The 20,201-nt window shown below is 31.6% G+C and overlaps 1 protein-coding gene across 6 annotated transcripts in view; it reads left to right on the forward strand.

Moving 5' to 3' along the window:
• LOC127710079 (transmembrane channel-like protein 7) overlaps positions 1-20,201 on the forward strand; it is a 71,643-nt gene that overhangs the window by 41,937 nt on the left and 9,505 nt on the right. For all 6 annotated transcript variants that reach the window (XM_052215818.1, XM_052215821.1, XM_052215822.1 and 3 more), the window contains 10 exons: positions 5,800-5,948; positions 6,933-7,083; positions 9,271-9,432; positions 9,657-9,823; positions 13,438-13,546; positions 14,457-14,554; positions 14,825-14,932; positions 15,373-15,448; positions 15,933-16,063; positions 17,932-18,087. In XM_052215818.1, the coding sequence (XP_052071778.1) occupies positions 5,800-5,948; positions 6,933-7,083; positions 9,271-9,432; positions 9,657-9,823; positions 13,438-13,546; positions 14,457-14,554; positions 14,825-14,932; positions 15,373-15,448; positions 15,933-16,063; positions 17,932-18,087 (1,307 nt within the window). The remainder of the gene's footprint in view (positions 1-5,799; positions 5,949-6,932; positions 7,084-9,270; positions 9,433-9,656; positions 9,824-13,437; positions 13,547-14,456; positions 14,555-14,824; positions 14,933-15,372; positions 15,449-15,932; positions 16,064-17,931; positions 18,088-20,201) is intronic.

Here is a 20,201-nt window from a genome sequence, read left to right on the forward strand (position 1 = left end):
AATAGTCTGCTCGACTGTCTTCTCTACTACTTGATTGTCTATTATTGTCCTTTGTATCCCAATGAATTTTTTAGAAAACTATTTAGTAACGCTTCGAATACCGGGAAATTAGTTTGTTTGGTGTATAAAGCTCATCAATTACTTGATTAATCTTTGTTGCCTTATCTTGTTTGCTAATGGATCACATGTAACTCTGAAAGGCATGTTTGTTTCGGATTGATTTTTTTCGTTTAAATTGTTTCACATTTTGTCATGTCGGGGCCTTTTATAACTGACTACAGGGTATCGGGTTTGCTAATAATGTTGAAGGCCGATTACCTATAGTTGCTGTAATCACCTTTATTTCGACTCTGTGTGTTAGGGGACGACCACTTGATATTCTGAGGAGGGGTGCAGAATTGTGAAATTAAATAGTCTGGCCTGGTTAGGATTTAAAAATAAATAACCTCGCCCAAACAAAATAAAAATGCATATTTTACCCAACACAATGCAGTAAATAAAGGTGTACAAAAGTAAAAAGTAATGTTTGCACGTCAAAACCGTACAAAGTTGAACATTAATTTCCCTCAGAAAAAAATCCACCTTCCCCTAAAAATAGAAACTGGTTGTCCCCTTAGTTTTCTCATTGGCAATCATACCACTTCTCCTTATTTTATATATGTCTTTCAAAGAAACAATGCAACAAATTGAAATATATAAATATACCATAATCGAAAGAACAAAATTTATTCTGATCCATGAAAGATACTACATTAAGTGCACTTTATAAAAAAGGACGACAATGGCGAATGACGGACGTGTACTGGTAGATAATAAACTATATAATGGTAATTTTACATTATTTTCTATATGACCTTGGCATAAAGATACTAGTATACAGACGTTCATAATGGACGAACATATTCTTTTTATCGATATGGAGTTTTCATCTAGTAGGGGAAAAAGCTATAGAGGTACACAAATATGCTTCCAATGCCACCCCCACGGAAAACCTCCTTCATGCATGGGCCATTTGGAATTGAATATTTCAATATTTTAGGTGGACCTTCAAATGTATTTCATCTCGTTGACTTTTTTCTAATGCTTTACATGATCTAGATTGATTTGGAAAATATTGCTTACGTCCCGGGGACACTGTTGTCATGAATAATTGTGGCTTTCACCACAGTAGATTCGCCGAAAATACCCTTATATTTATTTTTGGGACACCGTCATAAAGATTTATCATATCAACCTCTACATATCACACAGACTTCAATACATGTGAAGTATGTTTTAAAGTAATGAGACTATGTGCATAGTCATATGAATTACGCACGTGAATTGACTGAGATGGCTATATGTAACGGTCTAGAAGAAGTTACAGCATCGAAGTCTATTTCTATATTTCGTGGATGTGGTTATTTGTAAAAGGACTTGCTATACTTAGTATATTATACATATCCTTATAATCAATTTCAATTAAATTTGTACATGTGATTCTTTTGTGAAATGTAAAATTTTTTAGGGGGAGGGCGATGGTACAGAGATCTATTGAAAGTATAATAGGGAAAAGGAACTTCATATGATTGCTTTTTTATAAATCTGACATACGGTGAATACTACTATGCCCCAACCAGTTAGATAAAATAAAATTTAGTCAGAGGCTATTTATAATTTGTACGACTTTGCCCCCAGCAGAGCTATAGAAAAACAGTACATTAACGGGTGTTACACGGACACTTTTTAGATGATACACGGACACTTTTTAGTTGTTACACGGACACTTTTTATGAATAGAATCACTCGTGCATGATCAGTGAGTTCATGGGCACTTTAAATTTCAATTAGATTTGAACTTTTTGTTTCACCGACATATTTCCTGTCTTTTTAATTAAAAATATTTACGTTAGCATCAATAACTATATTTTTTTTCAAACAATTCCAGTAACTATTCATATTAGTACACTAAGGGGTTGACCATTTAACTTCAAAAGGCCGGTTATGGTTTTTTCCTAAAAAAACACATTTTGATCCCCAATTTTATGAGAAAAAATATATAATGGTCAAGCAGATGACACTGAAAATAATGTTCTGGCTCCTGATTTTCCGAATACTGTATATAATAGTGCTGATTTCGAAAAAAAAAAAAATATTTGGGCGATAGCGTTGATAAACTAAATAATTTTCTTACTCAGAAAAGAACACACCCCCTTTTGAAGCTAAATGGTCGGTCCGTAAATGTATTTTTTTTTTTCAATATATGGACATGAATAGTATTCTGGACAATGCTGAAAGAAATGCTGGTACCAACGTTTATATTTCAATAAAAAGACAGGAATTATATATATATAAAAATCAAATCTAATCAAAAGATAAAATCCCTATCAACTCACCAATGCACGATTGATCCTATAAATAAAAAGTGTCCGTGTAATACATGTTCAAATATGCAGCAAATCGTAAAGAAAATCATTCAACTTATGTCATCAATTTTGGACGGTAAGCTCTGATTGGATCATATAGTGATCAACACTATCAGAGACATATAAAAACCTATAAGCATGAACATTTTTTTTTTTAATCCAAAACATATGCCTATATATATATATTATAATAACAAGACATGGACATGGCACATCCTGCATTTTTCAACAAAAAAAGGATGAAGCCTGTTTATTTTAAATTTATTTTAACCCCCCCCCCCCTAATAAAATCAAATGGTAGCTTGCTTACCTCTGAAATCTTTTTTATACATTACTTACTTGCGAAGTTGCATTTCAAAAAGTCTCAAATGTGTATAACATTCACCTTTAACTTGAAATGGTTCTTTTTATAAAGTTATTAGATTCTTGAATTTTTGAGAAAAAAATCTCGGCTGAAGGGAAGTGAGAAAAAAATTGAGTTTAAACTGTAACTTACATTAACTGGTATATGGCCATTTAAGTTTCTAATATCTTTAGTTTTGCTACCTCTTCTAAATGCAAAATGTACTTCTTCCTTCTTGAAACGTCGTACAAGTCAGATACAAAACAAAGGTAACAAAAAACAGGCCGGAAACAACCTGCCGTATAGTTTGTCTGCACTTGTAGTCAGGTCAAGGTCCTCGGCTATCGCCTCGGACCTTGACCTGACTACTCGTGCAGAAAAACTATCCGGCAACGGTTGTTACCGGCCTGTTTCTTTGTTACCTTTGTATTGTATCTAATACATAACAATGACTTATTAACTCATTGACGAGTTTATACGGCCAAGCCAACTAATTATCTGGTATTCGAAGCGTTACTAAATAGTTTTCTAAAGAATTCATTGGGATACAAAGGACAATAATAGACAATCAAGTGGTAGAGAAGACAGTCGAGCAGACTATTAACAAGGCTAGTAGTGAGATTTGTTAAGGTTATTGTAAATTAGGTGTAAATAATTCATTCGTCTATAGGTTCAGAAAAGGTATACATGTGCAAAAATTTAAATGTCAATGGTAGATAATACACTAAGACAATAAGTGTCGACTTACATGCCCTGGGGACCCCTTTTCAAGTTTTACAAGAATTTTCTACTTAAAAAATTAAATTATATCCTTCACACCCATCGATTACTGAGTGCTTCCGTACTGGCGAGATATTAATTGGAGATCGATACTTATGAAATTTTCCGCTGCCGTTAGAGGTAAAACATTTTCAATTCTAAGGATATCCATCCGATCTACATTTGTATCGTAATTGGTTTAATGTGTCCCTTTGGTGTAATATGGAGTTATTGCTCTTCATTGCTTTACCATTATTAGATTTTATAAAATTTATAGAGAGAAATAATTTTCACAGATGCACCGAATTTACTTCAGTATTTTTTTTATTTTGTTTAACGACTACTGGTAGACCCCTGGATCAACGTGTTAGCTATTGTATTTAATCTAGTTAAAGTCATCTTTAATATTGTTGTTTGAAAAAAAATCAGAAATTGTTCAGTGGGAAGGTTATGCTCCAGATTCTTTTGTCGGTTTTGGCGTCCTGTTTTTGGTGTTATTTTGTTAGCTGCTATGTTTGGATCTTCAACCTACACTTTGTTGCACAAATGACGTGAAATAAATTGTTGAAATGGTATCTTCTGATTTTGCGTTATAAACAGTATTAGGTGAAGTAGAGTCATTTTCGAAAAGTCTGTTCTTTGAGATTTCATATTCTGGACGTTTGATGAATTTCAAATTCCTAAAGTTGGTTCGGATCCGAAATTCTGATATAATTTTACAACTTTTGATGCAGATTATCTATTTAAAATTTGAATAGGAAGGACATTACACATGAACACCAAAATAAATTCTGGTACTGTTGATAGTAAAAGGTACATATTTATCTTTCAAGTCATTTGGTTCAAGATTTTCTTCAATGAAAAATCTTACAAAATAGTGTTTATATTGTATCAAAAAACTGTCATCAACAGCAATGAGTAGGACTAAATAATAGTTTTACTATAAAGAAAGTTTTCAAAGTGGGGATAAATCTTTCGAGTGTAGTCGGAATATCAAATTAAACTACATCACACCAACCACCGGTTTTGACCATGCGAATGACCAAAGTGGAGAGTCACCATACTGGCCTCTTTATTGCAACACATATTAATTTTTCCTCTTAGAATGTTACGTTAGGTATAAGATATCGTGTTTCTGTTATTTTCTGTAATTAGAATTTTAACCTTTCTTAGGATAATTTGTGCATTTTGTTTGTTTTGTACATGCATATGTGTTTGAATCGGGTTTAATGAGTAGAGAATGATGACAAACAATGAATTAATGGATGATAATTGGGGGATAAAGAATAAATGCCCCCAAAAAAATTAATAGAGAAGAAATGATAGCAAAAAATCTTGGTTTAGAGAGCTTCTAAAATACAAGCAATAACCTGAAGAACAGAACAAAAATAATTGGTTATAGTAAAGGCTACATGGATATTCACGCATTCGGATAACACTTTAAGAGATCACCCCCGGATTTATGTGGGTTTCGAGTTGCTCAGTCTTTAGTTTTCTATGTTGTGTTTTGTGAAAAGTTGTTTGTGTTTTGGTCTTTTTCTTTTTTTTTGCCATGGCGTTGTCAGTTATTTTAGACTTATGAGTTCAAATGCCCCTTTGGCATCTTTCGCCTCTCTGTAACATAAACTGACCAAACATATCTCGTCAACAGAGCCTTTTATAGTATTAGTCATGAATAAAACAGAATAACCGGTGTGAGAATATGTAAAGGTTATTAATTGGGCTGGTTACGCGAAACATACAGAAGTCCTCGTTTTATTTTTGAACAAATAAATAAATTCAATTTGGTTTAATCAGAACCAAGTCAATATTTATTTTAATGTAATCAATATCTTCACATGTGATGTCTTTACGGAGAATATTCGATTATGTTCTGAGTTAACCCAAGCTAAACGTTTTTCCAAGATCACATTAATTATTTAACATAAAGTTGCTATACATATTTACATTTTGTCAGTTAAAAAGCAACTATCAAGTGAATACTTATGTAAAATACATCCTAAAGTTACTTAATGAAAATTGCTCATATCTATTCAACAAATTTTAAATTTGTTACATGTTGGTTTTAAAATATAATGAATTTAATTTCAGGTGTTCGATAATATCATAACTATACATAATACGTTGTTCCTTGTATCAATATTCTATATGCCCCAATAAAAAAAAATGTAACTATCAAAAGATATATATTTGCATTGTACTTGTTGAAAGATGTATTTACACAATGACCTAAAGGAGTGATACCGGTTCCTCTGTGTCTATAGTTACAATTATTTCTTTATTGTTTTGCAGGGATGGATGGAGAACACGGCTCTCTTTTATGGATGGTACCCTGCAAAAGAGATCAATATTACATCTTCTAACGAATATTTAATGCCATTTGCCTATTTTATGGCAGTACTTGGTGTTTTATTCTTCAGTCTTGTAAGAATGGCAAGATTGTAAGTTATTTAAGTATACTTTTGTAATTATGAATTAATTAATATAAACTCATATAACATGGCTGCAGCTTCTACATGTACTGTAGAGTAACTTGTAAAAAATAAGTTGTTAAAATAAAATAATACATAAAAAGGTGAACATGAATCACCATATCTACTGGAGCTGGACAGTGCACCTGACCACTTAAACCACCAAATTAAGTGAAAGTGAATAAATTAGAATTGTCAATTTTTAAACTTTCAAAAGCGGGAGATCACCGCATGAAGAAAAATTCTAGAAGGAGATTGTCGTAGATTTTCATAAAATTTGGTCTCAAAATTTGAAGTTAAACTTTAATTACTATTTCAATTTTTTGATAGTCAACATCTAAATTGCCACATTATGAATAGATTTCTTGTAAATAGCTTAACACAACAAGCCATGTAACTTTGGCACTTTAAATTGTGCAAACAAACATGTTTTACACGTTTGTTGCTGTATGATATCATATTTGTTTTTTGTTCATTGTTTTGTACATAAATCAGGCCGTTAGTTTTCTCGTTTGAATTGTCTTACATTTGTTATTTCGGGGCCTTTTATACTGACTATGCGATATGGGTTTTGCTCATTGTTGAAGGCCGTATGGTGACCTATAGTTGTAAACTTCTATGTGATTTGGTCTCTGGTGGAGAGTTGTTTCATTGGCAATCATACCACATCTTATTTTTATATTTGACAGTAATTTGTTAATTCTTATAAAAAATGAAAAAAATAATTCTTTCATGCCATGCTCTATGCTCTTTTTAACATGAGTAGGCATTATATTTGTCAATATCTTTATACAAATATTATTTTAGCTCAAGCGTGATAGGAAATTGTGTAGGGGAATTTGCCATGATAATAATTGATAGAATTTTACAACTGTTACACCAACAAATGAATGTTTATTGCATTGTACAATGATTGCAATTTCAGTAGTAATAACAATCTAAATCTTTTTTCAGTACAATTAAAAGTTTTAAGGAAAACTTAGATCAAAATAATCAGAATGATAAAGTAGACTATTGTAACAAGATATTTGGAGGATGGGATTTTGCTTTGGATGACGAGAATACCGGTCATGGCAAGAAAAACAGTATTTACAAGGATATTGTTGTAAGTAGTTGTAATGTTGCATTTTCCTGAAAGACGCCTTAACAATTGTGTTCCAAGTGGTTCATAGGTTTACCTTTCAAAAGAGCTTGGAAAAAACGAAAATTTATGAAAAATGTAACGTTAAACCAAAACCCAGCAGTCATATGCTACTTAGTACGTTGTAATTAAAAGTGGGGTAAAAGGATAAGGCTTGGATGTTCTCAAGCAAATTATTGTATAAAATAAAACATGAAAAGACCAAGCCTTAAACGCTGTTCTTTGTCCTTAAAGGTTTTCACCTTAAGAACCCTAATCTTAATAGAACAATATTCAGATAGTCCCTAAATTGCTCAAAGATGAAACTTCATCACATCATAAAATGTTTTAACAATGACAAGTATGAACACAATAACAGGATCTGATAAAGTTGTATATGCAAAATAAAGTATAATTACGAATTTCTTTAAATATTTATGCGTAAACATATATCTTGCTAGTGCATACAATAATTGACATATGAGCTGCGTCGGATAGAAATCGACCTTATGCAAATGTATATCAATAAATCTGTTAACCTAATTCGGGTTGAAAAATCTCTACGGTTGTACGGTTGTATAAAGTCTATAACTGTTTGAAAATTGAGTTGTTATAAGAATCCTACAAAACAGATCAAAATTATTTTTTTTTATTTTGTATTTGAATGTTCAAAAATCAATCAAAGTCTTATACATGTACACGTATACGTGCACTTGCATAATGTCGATTTCTATCCGGCGCAGCTCATATGATAGAGTCGGACAAAACATAAAAAGAAAAATCTATTGGACAAAGCATTGAAAAGATAATATAGTGTAACATAAACTTTATATTATATAAGAATACTTTATAATATCCTATATATATATATATATACGTCTAAATATGTGACAACTTTACGACAGACGTTCTCCATCGGATAAACAGTGGTTATACAGGGATAACACCATAATTTATATATACTTCGTCTCAAATTAAGTCCAAAAATGTTAGATCTGCAAATTTGCGTTAGCAAAGTTTTGTTCTTCCCTCAGCGGGATTCGAACCCTTGCATCTGAGACATCGTGGCAACACCGCCTGCACTTTGTCAAGCGCCATAGACCTCTCGACCAACTAGGCTCTATAAAAATATAGATTTCGTTAGTCGAGTAATGCCCTTCCTCGTCGGCTTTATCAAGGGTTGTAACACAGTACATGATGTATAGTGGCAAGTAGATGGTATACCTTGCAGATCAGCTGTTTTTTGTCTGTCGTAAAGGATGAAAATGTTACTTACCATGATATAACGGCCATCAAGGTAAGTAAAATTATCATCCTAGTTGGTCGAGTGGCCTAGGGCGCTGGACACAGTGCCGGCGGTGTTGCCACGATGTCTCAGATGCAGGGATTCGAATCACGCTGAGGGAAGAACAAAAATTTTCTAATATTGTTAGGCTAAATTTGAGACGAAAATATAAAAGTTTGTTGTAATATTCCAAACAAGTCACATTATTTAAAAAAACGGAAAAGATGAAAATGCACTATAAAATAATTAATATATATATATATATATATATACAGTATATTTTCTTCTTTCATGTAGTTTAACTTATTCATAATTTTACACAAGTTGTAGCAGGAACTGAAGGGATTAATGATGCAAATAAAACTAAATTTCCACAAGCAGATACATATTATCGGATGGTACATAGATTTATAATTAAATTACATCGATGATTCATTAGATCCCTTAATTTCAAGTGGCAGACAGCACTCACAAGGCTTTCCAAAACTGTATTCTATTTTCCAATAAACGCAACATTTATGACTACACGTGCTCTCCATGACAACTTTACAAAAAATAACAGGAAAAATAAAAGAAAACTTTATTTAACTCGTTATTTCATTGTTATATTATAAAAATGAAATTATAAAAATTGGAAAAAAATTTTTTTTTTATTTAAACTGTTTTAAAACTGTTGATCTTGCAAACATAGTTAGTATGAAGCACGGAATACAAAAGGTACTTCGGTCTACGCTTTTACACCCCAATAAAATTACAAAAAGAAGCATGTTATTAGATAAAGCACATTATATGCATCAAAAGTACGATTGTTTGGGGGCAAAACTCAAGGCGTACCTTAGATATGCTACTGATATTTGATATTCAAATTTTCATTTTATAATTACTAGGCTAACCTTGCTCATCAGAAGTACGTTTTAACCAGATCAGAATGGACATCGGGTCAGAAATGTAAGACCTACACAATCAGGGTGTTGGTTAACATCTTTATTCTGGCTATACTTGGTGGAGCAGGATACTTGATCTACTATGTCAACAAATGGGCAACTGATGTAAGTAAAACAATGTGAAAAACAGTCTTTTATATTTATGTAAATTTTTTTTATGATTTCCTAACTACTTTTTATAATAAAATATCTTTGAATAATGATTTATTGCAATGATTTTTTATTTTTTTATTTTAATAAGTAACTTATTGAGAAAAATTAACATGAACAAATCTACAGTGGTATGACTAAGTAAACTTGTTTTAATTATTTTTAAATTCTATAAACAGTACCTTGCTACCGAAGCGTCAAGTGGGAGTGTAGTGATACTTCTTGTAGAATTTTTGCCATCACTGACAATTACTCTCCTGAATGTAATAATACCATTGTTGTTCGAAGTACTGGTCAAAGCTGAGGATTACACAGAGGAGTTTGTCATCAAAATTACATTAGTAAGGTAAATACTGCTGTGTAATTGTAAATGTTGTTGAATTTAAACTAAAAACTATCTGACATAATTTGATACCTTTTGTAAAGTGCACAATTCAAAATATTTGAGGTATAGATGAGATCTAAGTTTGCTTATCTATGATGATGAGTGATATTTATCAATTATGGACTTTTGAGGAGGTCAATACGTTATATATGGACCTGTTCAGATTATAATGACAGAGAACGAAGTCCGAGTGTCAATATAATCTAACAGGTCCATATATAACGTATTGACTGAGTGAAAGTCCTTAATTTATATATTACATATGTAAATAATGTATTAGGAAAATGGCGTTCAATGTTCTTTCTTGTATTTTTAAATTGTATTTTGCAAGAATTTAAACATGTTATTGAAAATATCAATATTCTTTGAACAACTTCATAGCTTGTTGCGTTAGCTTTCTTGTATTCTTAGTGTCTACGTTTAACATAAAAATTCTTGTGATAAACTTGCAAATTTTCTTTTCATCTGCTGCTGCGCCTCCATGGTTGTTATGTGTGACGTCATGATGTCATTAATCTAAATTTAGCAAGATTTTTCATATTGACCGTCAATATACATATAAATAGAAACATAGCGTCAATAGACTTAAAAAATGAAACAAGGCTTCGGATACATAAAATAACATTTGAAACACGTGATCGTAATATCCAATGAAAACAGGAGAATGCTTCACCATATGTAATATTACAAAATGTTTCATTTATAACATCTAATCAGGTTTAAATCTTTAAGTTTTCCATATTAATAATTTCCTACACAAATAACAATAATAACCAAAATTACCATTTTGCTTTTTTATAATAAATAATTGTTGCAACAATCATTCTTGTATTTTCCTATCAATATAATAATATGGAAATGTAGTATGTATGATAGCCACTGAAACACTATGTATAGTCACCGTGCGGCCTTCAAAGATGAACAAAACTAATACCATTGTGTAATATTTAAACGGCCTTGGTATGACAAATACATTTATACATCTAAAAATAAAACGCATTTATAACCAATACAAAAACATATTTAAAAAAAAAAATCCCGTACTCTTTAGGTAAATTCAAAAAGGGGAATTCCATAAAACCTGGAAAAAAAACCGCTCGACTATATCAACCAAAAGAACGAATGGAAAAACAACTGTCATATTCCTGACTTGGTTCATGCTCTTTCCGAAGAAAATGGAGGGTTATACCTAGTTGTATAGCTTGCTAAACCTCCCACTTGTATGACAATTGTGTATAGTTTCCTTATATTGGCAAAATTGTGTGAGCAAGACATAATTGGTGAACGAAATTATAATTCGGATTCAGCAGTCAAAATTGTGTAAACAAACATCATAGATATACGAAACAACTGACTTTAAAAAAAATCCAGGCAAACGTACAATTATATATAGCAATGACGCCAACATAAACGTTTAAATAGTTCACAGAACAGTAAAGTAAAACATAATGACATATACACACTTTAAGTAAAATATAAATACAAGGGTATAAAAAATAAAAATTACACTATAAAAACTTTATATGTCCGAATCGTAGCTGTGGACCCACAAGCATCAGGAACGACCAAACCAGTTTGGATGCTCAAATACCGAGCAATGACAAGAGTCATATAAAGACAAAGTGAAAATTGCAACGTAAATAAAATGATATACAACATCAGCACCTAGATTTTATCACTCAAGACCATAATGTGTTATTTTAGAAGTTGACACTGAATATTTATTTGGTCTTGGTACCTTCCGATGAACTTTTTGGAAAAAGGGACGAGACGTTCTTTGACAAAACCCTGGCTCATATATTTTTGCTCAGACAACAATGACGTTTTACAAAGTCTGAGTAGCATCTGCAAGCTTTTGAATATCTTCTGAGTTGAGAAATGGATACTCCATACTTTTGTTTTGTTGCCATTTAAAAGACTTAACAATTGCAGAATATTTCTTCCTTAAAAATGATTACGAATCTTCATACTATTATAAGTTTAAAAACTTAATTCATACAAAGACGAGACACAATGATAACAATATAGATAAAAAAAAACGTAATTCTTATTAAAACGGTTAGGACTTTTCGGTGTTTAAAAGCTCTAAAACTTCGTATTTGATTCGGCATTCCAACTGTTTTTTATTCGAGTGGTTCTGATGATACATAAAAATAAGAGGATGTGGAATGATTCCCAACGAGACAACTCTCAATCGAAGACCAAATGACGTGGAAGTTAACAACTACAGGTCATCATTCGGCTTCAACAATGAGAAAAACTCATACCGCATGGCAAGCTATGGAAGGCCCCAAAATGACAAATGTAAAACAATTCAAATGAATAAACTAACGGAATAATTTATGTACAAGACGAAAAACACAAATATTATATTCAGCAACTAACGAGAACTACTGAATTACAAGCTCCTGACTTGGTCACCAGGCCTTCATGAGTCTTTTGTAGACGAAACGTACGTATGGCGTACAAAATTGTAAATAGATATAAGAAGATGTGGTATGAGTGCCAATGAGACAACCCTCCATCCACGTCAAAATTTATTAAAGTAAACCATTATAGGTCAAAGTACGGTCTTCAACACGGAGCCTTGGCTCACACCGAACAGCAAGCTATAAAGGGCCCCAAAAATTACTAGTGTAAAACCATTCCAACGGGAAAACCAACGGTCTAATCTATATAAAAAAACGAGAAACGAGAAGCCTTGTTTCTTGGATGAGTTTTAAGTTAACCCCAGAAAACCTTTCCAATGTCATCATGACGTGTTACTTATTTAGGCGTTTTTGGATAACTAAAAAGGTGCACAACCCCAAGACAACATATGTGCATTTTTTTGTCGATCGTGAAAATAATTGTGTCATTTATTAAATGGATATCACTTTCGCGAAAATCTTTTATTAAAATTTTTGCAAGATTTGATAACCATACAACCTGACAAAACATTCTATAAATGAGTTAGGCTGAAAAAGACACTAACAGTTTGAGGTGTTTATGTACAGTGTAACTGCATATAGAAATAGCCTTACACTATAGCTGTACACATCTATGTCATTTGGTCTCTTGATGAGAGTTGTCTCATTAGCAATCATACCACATCTTTTTATTTTTATATTAATCAAATATCATATGCTGTGGATTCATTAATTTCCGTTGGTATCAATTTTCGTGGTTGAATAAAAACAGTTTTTTCGAGTGTACTCGAAAATTTTGTGATTTCCCATTTACTTCAACGAAATTAACTAAACACATATTTTCGTCGAGTATGTAAATTGGTTGATTCACCCTTACCTTCAAAATTCATGAAAATTTGAAAATTGGTATTCCAATAATATAAATGAATCCACGATATCTCAAAAGACCTGCGAGCACATTTGTTTACAAAAATTGTCGGAAGCAGCAAGTTTTATTTTGTTGGTGTATCTTCCTTCACAGTCAATAGTCTTTTGTTAAAACCATCACATTCATTGTTTCTTAATAAAAAAAAATAAAAAGCCACCCTTTCCGAAATTCATTGATTATAAGTTTTATGATTTTTTTAATTACATTAAATTTTGTTTGTCATTCTTTTTGTTTTACAGAACTGTGTTCCTTAAATTGGCATCACTTACAGTTTTGATGATTTCCTTGTATATCCAAATAAGCTGTTCAACGAAGACAGCAGACTGTAATGTTTGTTCAACAATTATTGTAAGTATTTATTTACACTTCATTCCCCATTTAGTATGAATAAAAAAATACAAATATGGTGTATGTTCAAACATCCAAATGTACTAGTATGTCAAGTAAAATTTAGACATTTATATGTATAGGTTATACAGTGTACATGATTATGTACGCGGGTCTGGCTTGCAAAAACTTTAAACCTGGTATCTATGGGGAGTTAATATATAACCTAACAATCATTCTTTGTCAAAAAATAAATCTATGAAAGTATATATTTCTCGAAAAAGAAATGTGTTTGGTAAATTAAAGTTTCTTTTAACCGAAGATTTTGTAAATGATATATTTAAATCGAATGCACATTCTGGAATAAAATTAAAACCCTGAGGCTTTAGATTTGATATTTACTATGGTGTAAATGAAAATCACACTTAATAAATTTCGTGCATCACTTTTCTGGATTCACCTCCATCAGAAACGCTCAAACCGAAACATTTGAAAGCCAAAGATGTAAAATAAAACGTGGCCACATTCGTAGCTATACGATCAAAATGGACCTAAAAGAACAACACAATTCATCTTATGTCACTCTTACCTGGGGGAGTTGTAACCTTAGTTTCAAAATAGTTTCTTAATTTATCAACATTGAATTTTAATTTCTAGAAATGCATGTTTTAAATTATGTCAGTATCGAAGCATTGGCTACTGAGCTGATGATACACTCGGGCACTAGCAGTCCACAAACAGAGATCAAAATACCTTTGAAAACTGAGTACCTACATTTTGTAGTTTATTGAAATTACATAAAAAAAACACCCAAAAAACAACTGTAACACAAACAAAACAACAGTGAATTTCATTAACAAGTATATAGACACCATTCATACTGTTGATGATGAATAACAACTTGTTTTATCATGTACCTGTGTTTTTTCAGTGTTGGGAAACATATGTTGGCCAAACATTGTATAAGTTGGTAGTGCTAGATTTCTTAGTGCACATCCTTGTTATATTCTGCTATGAACTACCACGCAAGTAAGTTTATCACCACACATGCAGATCAACTGAATTTTGAAAACAGTATGATTAACGTTTTTAATTGGCAATGGAAACTTTGTATTTTTTTATTATTTTGTTTTTTAACTGTCATGAGCAAAACCAGTGTCAAACCTTCAAATTGTTCGTTCTTTTCTTTTTCATTTCCTAATAAATATACCCTCTTCACAATTCACAGATATAACTTTACAAGTCGCACGTGTCTCTTGTTTTCTAAATCTGGATAATGTTGTTTTTATATATTTTAAGGCTGTGTACCACTAAATGTTCTTGCGGTATTTGTGCCAAAGTTGGCCCTGCTGAATTCGATATTGCCAAAAGTGTACTTGACTTAGTGTATACACAAGCACTCTGTTGGTAGGTTATTCTCAAATAAGTATGGATAAAGAAGTTTAATGAAGTCTTTCTATCTTGAGTATTAAGAAATCAAATGTGACAGACAATGATACTATCGTTAAATTGTTGTTTTGGAAAAGGTATAAAGTAGTATTCTATAAAAGTTAAATATCAAGTGCCATTTATCATTTGCAAGTTTGCAAATGAATGGCATTGCACGAACTCAAAACTATTTGCTTTTTTTGATATTATTGACTGCATTTACTGGAAGCTAGTTCCAAGCCAAAAACAACTATAAAAAAATCATGAATCCAAGACAAAACATTACTTTTGTTTTATTTCAGAATGGAATTCTGCTGCCAATATTTATTTTGTAATCTTATTTGAAGTCATTTGTTTATATGCGTTCATATTTAATCAATGTTTTATTTTATTTTATTTTGACATTGTTGCTTTTTTAGGATTGGGTTCTTATATTGTCCACTGCTCCCTGCATTAGCTGTTATATCTACTTTTACCCAATTTTACCTCAAATTGGTATGTACTTTTATATATGATTACACTTATTACTTGTTTTAAATTATTTAACTGAACTAGTATGATAAAATGAAGTTGCATAACTGGAAAGAGTGAAATGATTGCCAAAGCTGAATAACACTGTGTCATTGAAAATAATATTTTATGGTTTTGGTGCGTCAGAAGCGCTCTTCTGTACAAGTAAAATAGGACTTTTAAAAGAATAGCCAAATCATCCTAGGTCAGCTTTGCCAGAGGAATTTGGAACCCTAGTGTTATATTTATTTCAAAATTGTCAACGGATAATTTAAGAAAGGTATGTTTTAAATCGTGTCTGTACTTGTCAAGTCATTTTCACAAATCTTGTAACATTTTCAACCACTCAGAAGATATGCTCTTAAATAAAGGACAGAATTTCAGATAAAACAAATTGCTAACAGGAATCTCACCAAAACATTTGAATCTATTATCATCATGTGATGTATTGTTTTTTTTCTGTTTTCAGTTATCTGCTTTATATACAACAGTTCCACCAGAAAAGCCATATAAAGCATCAAAATCTAACAATTTCTTCATGATTGTGCTAATGATCACCTTTTTCTTATGCTGTTTTCCAGTAGGTTATTCTATGGTCAAGTGAGTACATTTCTTTCTATAATCTGTCACTTTATTATTGTTTTTTTTTCTATTTTAATCGTCCTGTCACATTAATCCCTATTTTCTTAAGAAGAGAAAAAAAACTTCCGAAGATAACTAATTTAGAGTAAACCAAACAAAATAACCAAATTTTGATGTCTTTGTATATGACCCATGCTTTACCTGTTTTCATGCAAAATATGCAGATATAACAGAATGCTAATGCACCGAACACAATTTAAGTTATATTTATATGAAGTCTCTCCTTCAATCTACATTTTACTCTGACGAGGCGTTAAGCAGATATTTATCTTTCAATCCGTAAAACAGAGTAGCTAACCATAAATTTTATCGTAATTGCTACAAAAAAATGTAATATCAAAAATCGAAAAAATAAGATAGCTGATTATATGTTTGACGCATTTATGAAAAAAAGTTTGACGTTGATTTGAAATATTCTATTACAATAGCATTCTATTTTCAATGTGTTCATTACTTTATAAAGGTATGTGAATGGCCTGGTTGGAAAGTTTTAAACTATTAGCCAGATATCTTGAATAAGTTTTCGAACCACTGGGCCGATGTCACTGCTAGTGGAAGTTTCCTCTCAGAGGGTATCACTAGCCCAGTAGTCCACACTTCTATCTTGACATGAAATATCATTGATACGTTCAATTTCTGTACATTTTCTGTTGATAAAATGTTGAACTATTCGAAACACTAAGGTTTTTCTACCCCGGACGTAGAAAGCCCAAGTCATATTTGGCGCATCTGTTCGGAACTTTTGGTTTCCAATGTTCTTCAACTGCGTACTTGATTTGGCCTTCTAAGTGTTTTTATTCGAGTACCACTAACGAGTCGTAAGATTCACCAAAGACGATAGGCTTATAATTGTGTACGTCTGGTATATTTTGTTCGAAATAAGTATATATAAAAATAAGGAGATGTGGTATGATTGCCAATGAGACAACTATCAACCAAAGTTCAAATGAAGTGGATGTAAGCAATTATAGGCAACCGTACGGCCTTCAACAATGAGAAAAACCCATAACGTATGGTCGGCTATAAAAGTCCTCGACATGAAAAATATGAAATAATTGAAAAAACTAACGGCCTGATTTATAACAAAACAGTACGAAAAACAAATATGACAGACATGAATCAACAACAACAACTGAACTACAGGCTCCTGTCTGTATAAGTGAAATGACACATAAACAAGTAGAACATTAGACACAGTGAAACATCCTATTTAACATACCCTTAACATTTGATAGTGTCTGTACTAAGTCAGCACAATGACGTTAAAACTCATATCAAAGATATGCAAAGCGTCAGATAATCCTTTGAAGGTAGTTTTTAAAATTTTCTTAAATTATTTTGAATAATCTTATAGAATACATGCACTTCAAGATTGAAGGTTGTTTTTAAGAATTTCCTAAATTATCTTATAGAATACATACACTTAAAGATTGAAGGTAGATTTTAAGAATTTCTAAAATCATCTTATATAGAATACATACTCTAAAAAAATGAAGGTAGTTTTTAAGAATTTCTTAAATCATCTTAAATTATTTTATAGAATACATACACTTAAAGATTGAATGTAGTTTTAAAGAATTTCTTAAATTATCTTTAAACTATCTTATAGAATACATACACTTAAAGATTGGATGTATTTTTTAAAGAATTTCTTACATTATTTTATAGAATAAACTTACAGATTAATACAAATGTATTCCATATTCACATAGTCTCACACAAGATTTTTTAGTGTTGTTTTTTTGCATTGAGTTTTAAAAGACTGATAAAGTATTTGTTGTTATTGTTGCTCTTTTGTATATTACTATTATTTCTATAAATTACAGGATCGAGCCATCAAAAGGATGTGGGCCTTTCAGAATCTACAGTGATATGAGTGTTTCAGTTGACACCACAATAAGTAACTTCCCAGATAGATTGAAGACAGCTATTGAAATTCTTACATCTACATCAATGATCGTGTCTGTGTTGACAATCCTATGGTGAGTTAAGCTTAAAATTTATTTCTCTAATTCTTACCTGATTTATCCTTTTCCTGACCTGTTAATTATTTTTATTTAATCAAAGGATGGTTCGTTTGATCTCAGTTCTTCATTGGTCAAAATTCTACTATGACGTCAAATGTTTTTGCTTTTCTCTGAATTTCCTATTGTGACGTGAAAAAAGGCGACAATGCTTGATGACGTCACATAGAAAAACACATCTTTTGGAAGATCCTTTGAAAAAAAGGATAAAGGTTGTCTGTATAGTGTCTAAAAATCATTAGAGATACAGATTCCACCACCAAATCTCGTGCAAAACGATATTTATTCACTCACGACAGTTAAATTTTCAAATTTAAAACGCGAGGCTCGTGGATAAATATCGTATCACACTGGATAAAGTGGTATAATCTTTATATATCACATTATAAGTTGCGTTTAATTGACAGAATATAACACTTAACTTATCAGAATAAATGTATGTACCTCAAATAATAGAACTTTTGGTATGGTAAGTCAGTTATTATCCATAGTCAATAACTCTTATACGATTTTTACAAATACTTGAATGTGATTGATCCGTTATAACTTTTTTCCTAGGTTTTGATTTGTCTTCTTGATTGGTTTATAAATTTTGAACTTCAGTAAACTACTTTTGCATAAATTATCACTTAGATAGATCATGAAACTACTTTCATCACCAATTTTAACACTAGCCGATTTCACTGTGAGACATTAATCATGAATGACATCCTGTGTTGACAAGAAAGTTACATTTTTAAAAAGATTTTATCTATTGTACCAGTTCTTTCCTAATGCGACGGCCTCCCAAACAGGTTATACACACTAAAACATAGTTCCCAGCGATTCTCTTGTCTCAGTACATATGCACATATAAACTGTAAAAAAATTGGGTTATATTTTTAGAGAAGTTCATTCAAGTAGTGATGTCTTTAGTTTTGTCAATTTGCTGACTAGTTTGATCATATTGACAAGATTACTTATTAACTTCAGTCTTACACAATTAAGCATATACTTTACTACACAAATCAAAAGAGAGGCGGTAGATACCCAAGTGATATTCAAACTCATAAGTCGAGAACAAACTGACAACGCCATGGCAAAAACATGAAAAAAAGTTAAACAACATAGAAAAACTAATAAATGGACAAAAACGAAACCCAACAAAAAATCTGGGGATGATCTTGGGGGCTTCGGAAGGATTAGCAGATCCTGTTCCACACGTGATACCCGTCGTTTAACGCATATAAATTACGTTCATAATTCTTGACCTCAATAGTCATGACAATGAATACACAATAGTTATCAAAGGTACCAGGCTTATAATTTGATACGCCAGACGCGCGTTTCGTCTACATAAGACTCATCAGTGACGCTCAGATCAAAATCGTTAGAAAGCCAAACAATTATAAAGTTGGAAGAGCATAATGTATATTGTTTGATGTTCGATTCAAGAGTCTATCCTAAATTGAGGTAAATTGTATGGCTTTCCAAATACCGTTTCGATTCCTAACATCACTGAAGAGACATTAATTGTCGAAATCCGGATATGGTGTACAAAAACCTTTGTACCTTTTGTTTGCGGTATACCGTCTTTTCCACAAGTTATTGTTTTCTGTTTAGTATTAAATTTATAATAAAGATTCATTTATTACATCGGTAATCCGTTTATTTGGCAATCCGTTTATTTGGCAATCGCCAATGGCAGTCAGCAGGGTTTAAGAACATTTGTTGTTCGACCTGTTAGTCAAATGCGTTTTGTTAAAATATACTTTTTCACTTTTTTGGTCTTTTTGAAAATGTTGTTTTTGCTGTATTTAGACCCCTCTAACAAGAAATTTGTTTTGCATGCACACGTATAAAATTGCGGTTTGTATCCAACGCAATCATAGGTTTGAACGTTGTTTTCAATTTAGACTTGTTAGATGTTCGATATATATATATATATACATATATTTGATAATTAACCTATTACTTTTGATCTCATATTCAATGCTTGTTTTGGAAATATGAAGATATAAATTGAAAAAAAGTACGCTACATCCTCCTTTGACAGTCCTCTTTCCATCTATATCAAATGATTAATGGCATGT

The sequence above is a fragment of the Mytilus californianus genome, unplaced genomic scaffold (genome assembly GCF_021869535.1).
Source record: "Mytilus californianus isolate M0D057914Y unplaced genomic scaffold, xbMytCali1.0.p SCAF_7, whole genome shotgun sequence".
Taxonomy (NCBI): domain Eukaryota; kingdom Metazoa; phylum Mollusca; class Bivalvia; order Mytilida; family Mytilidae; genus Mytilus; species Mytilus californianus.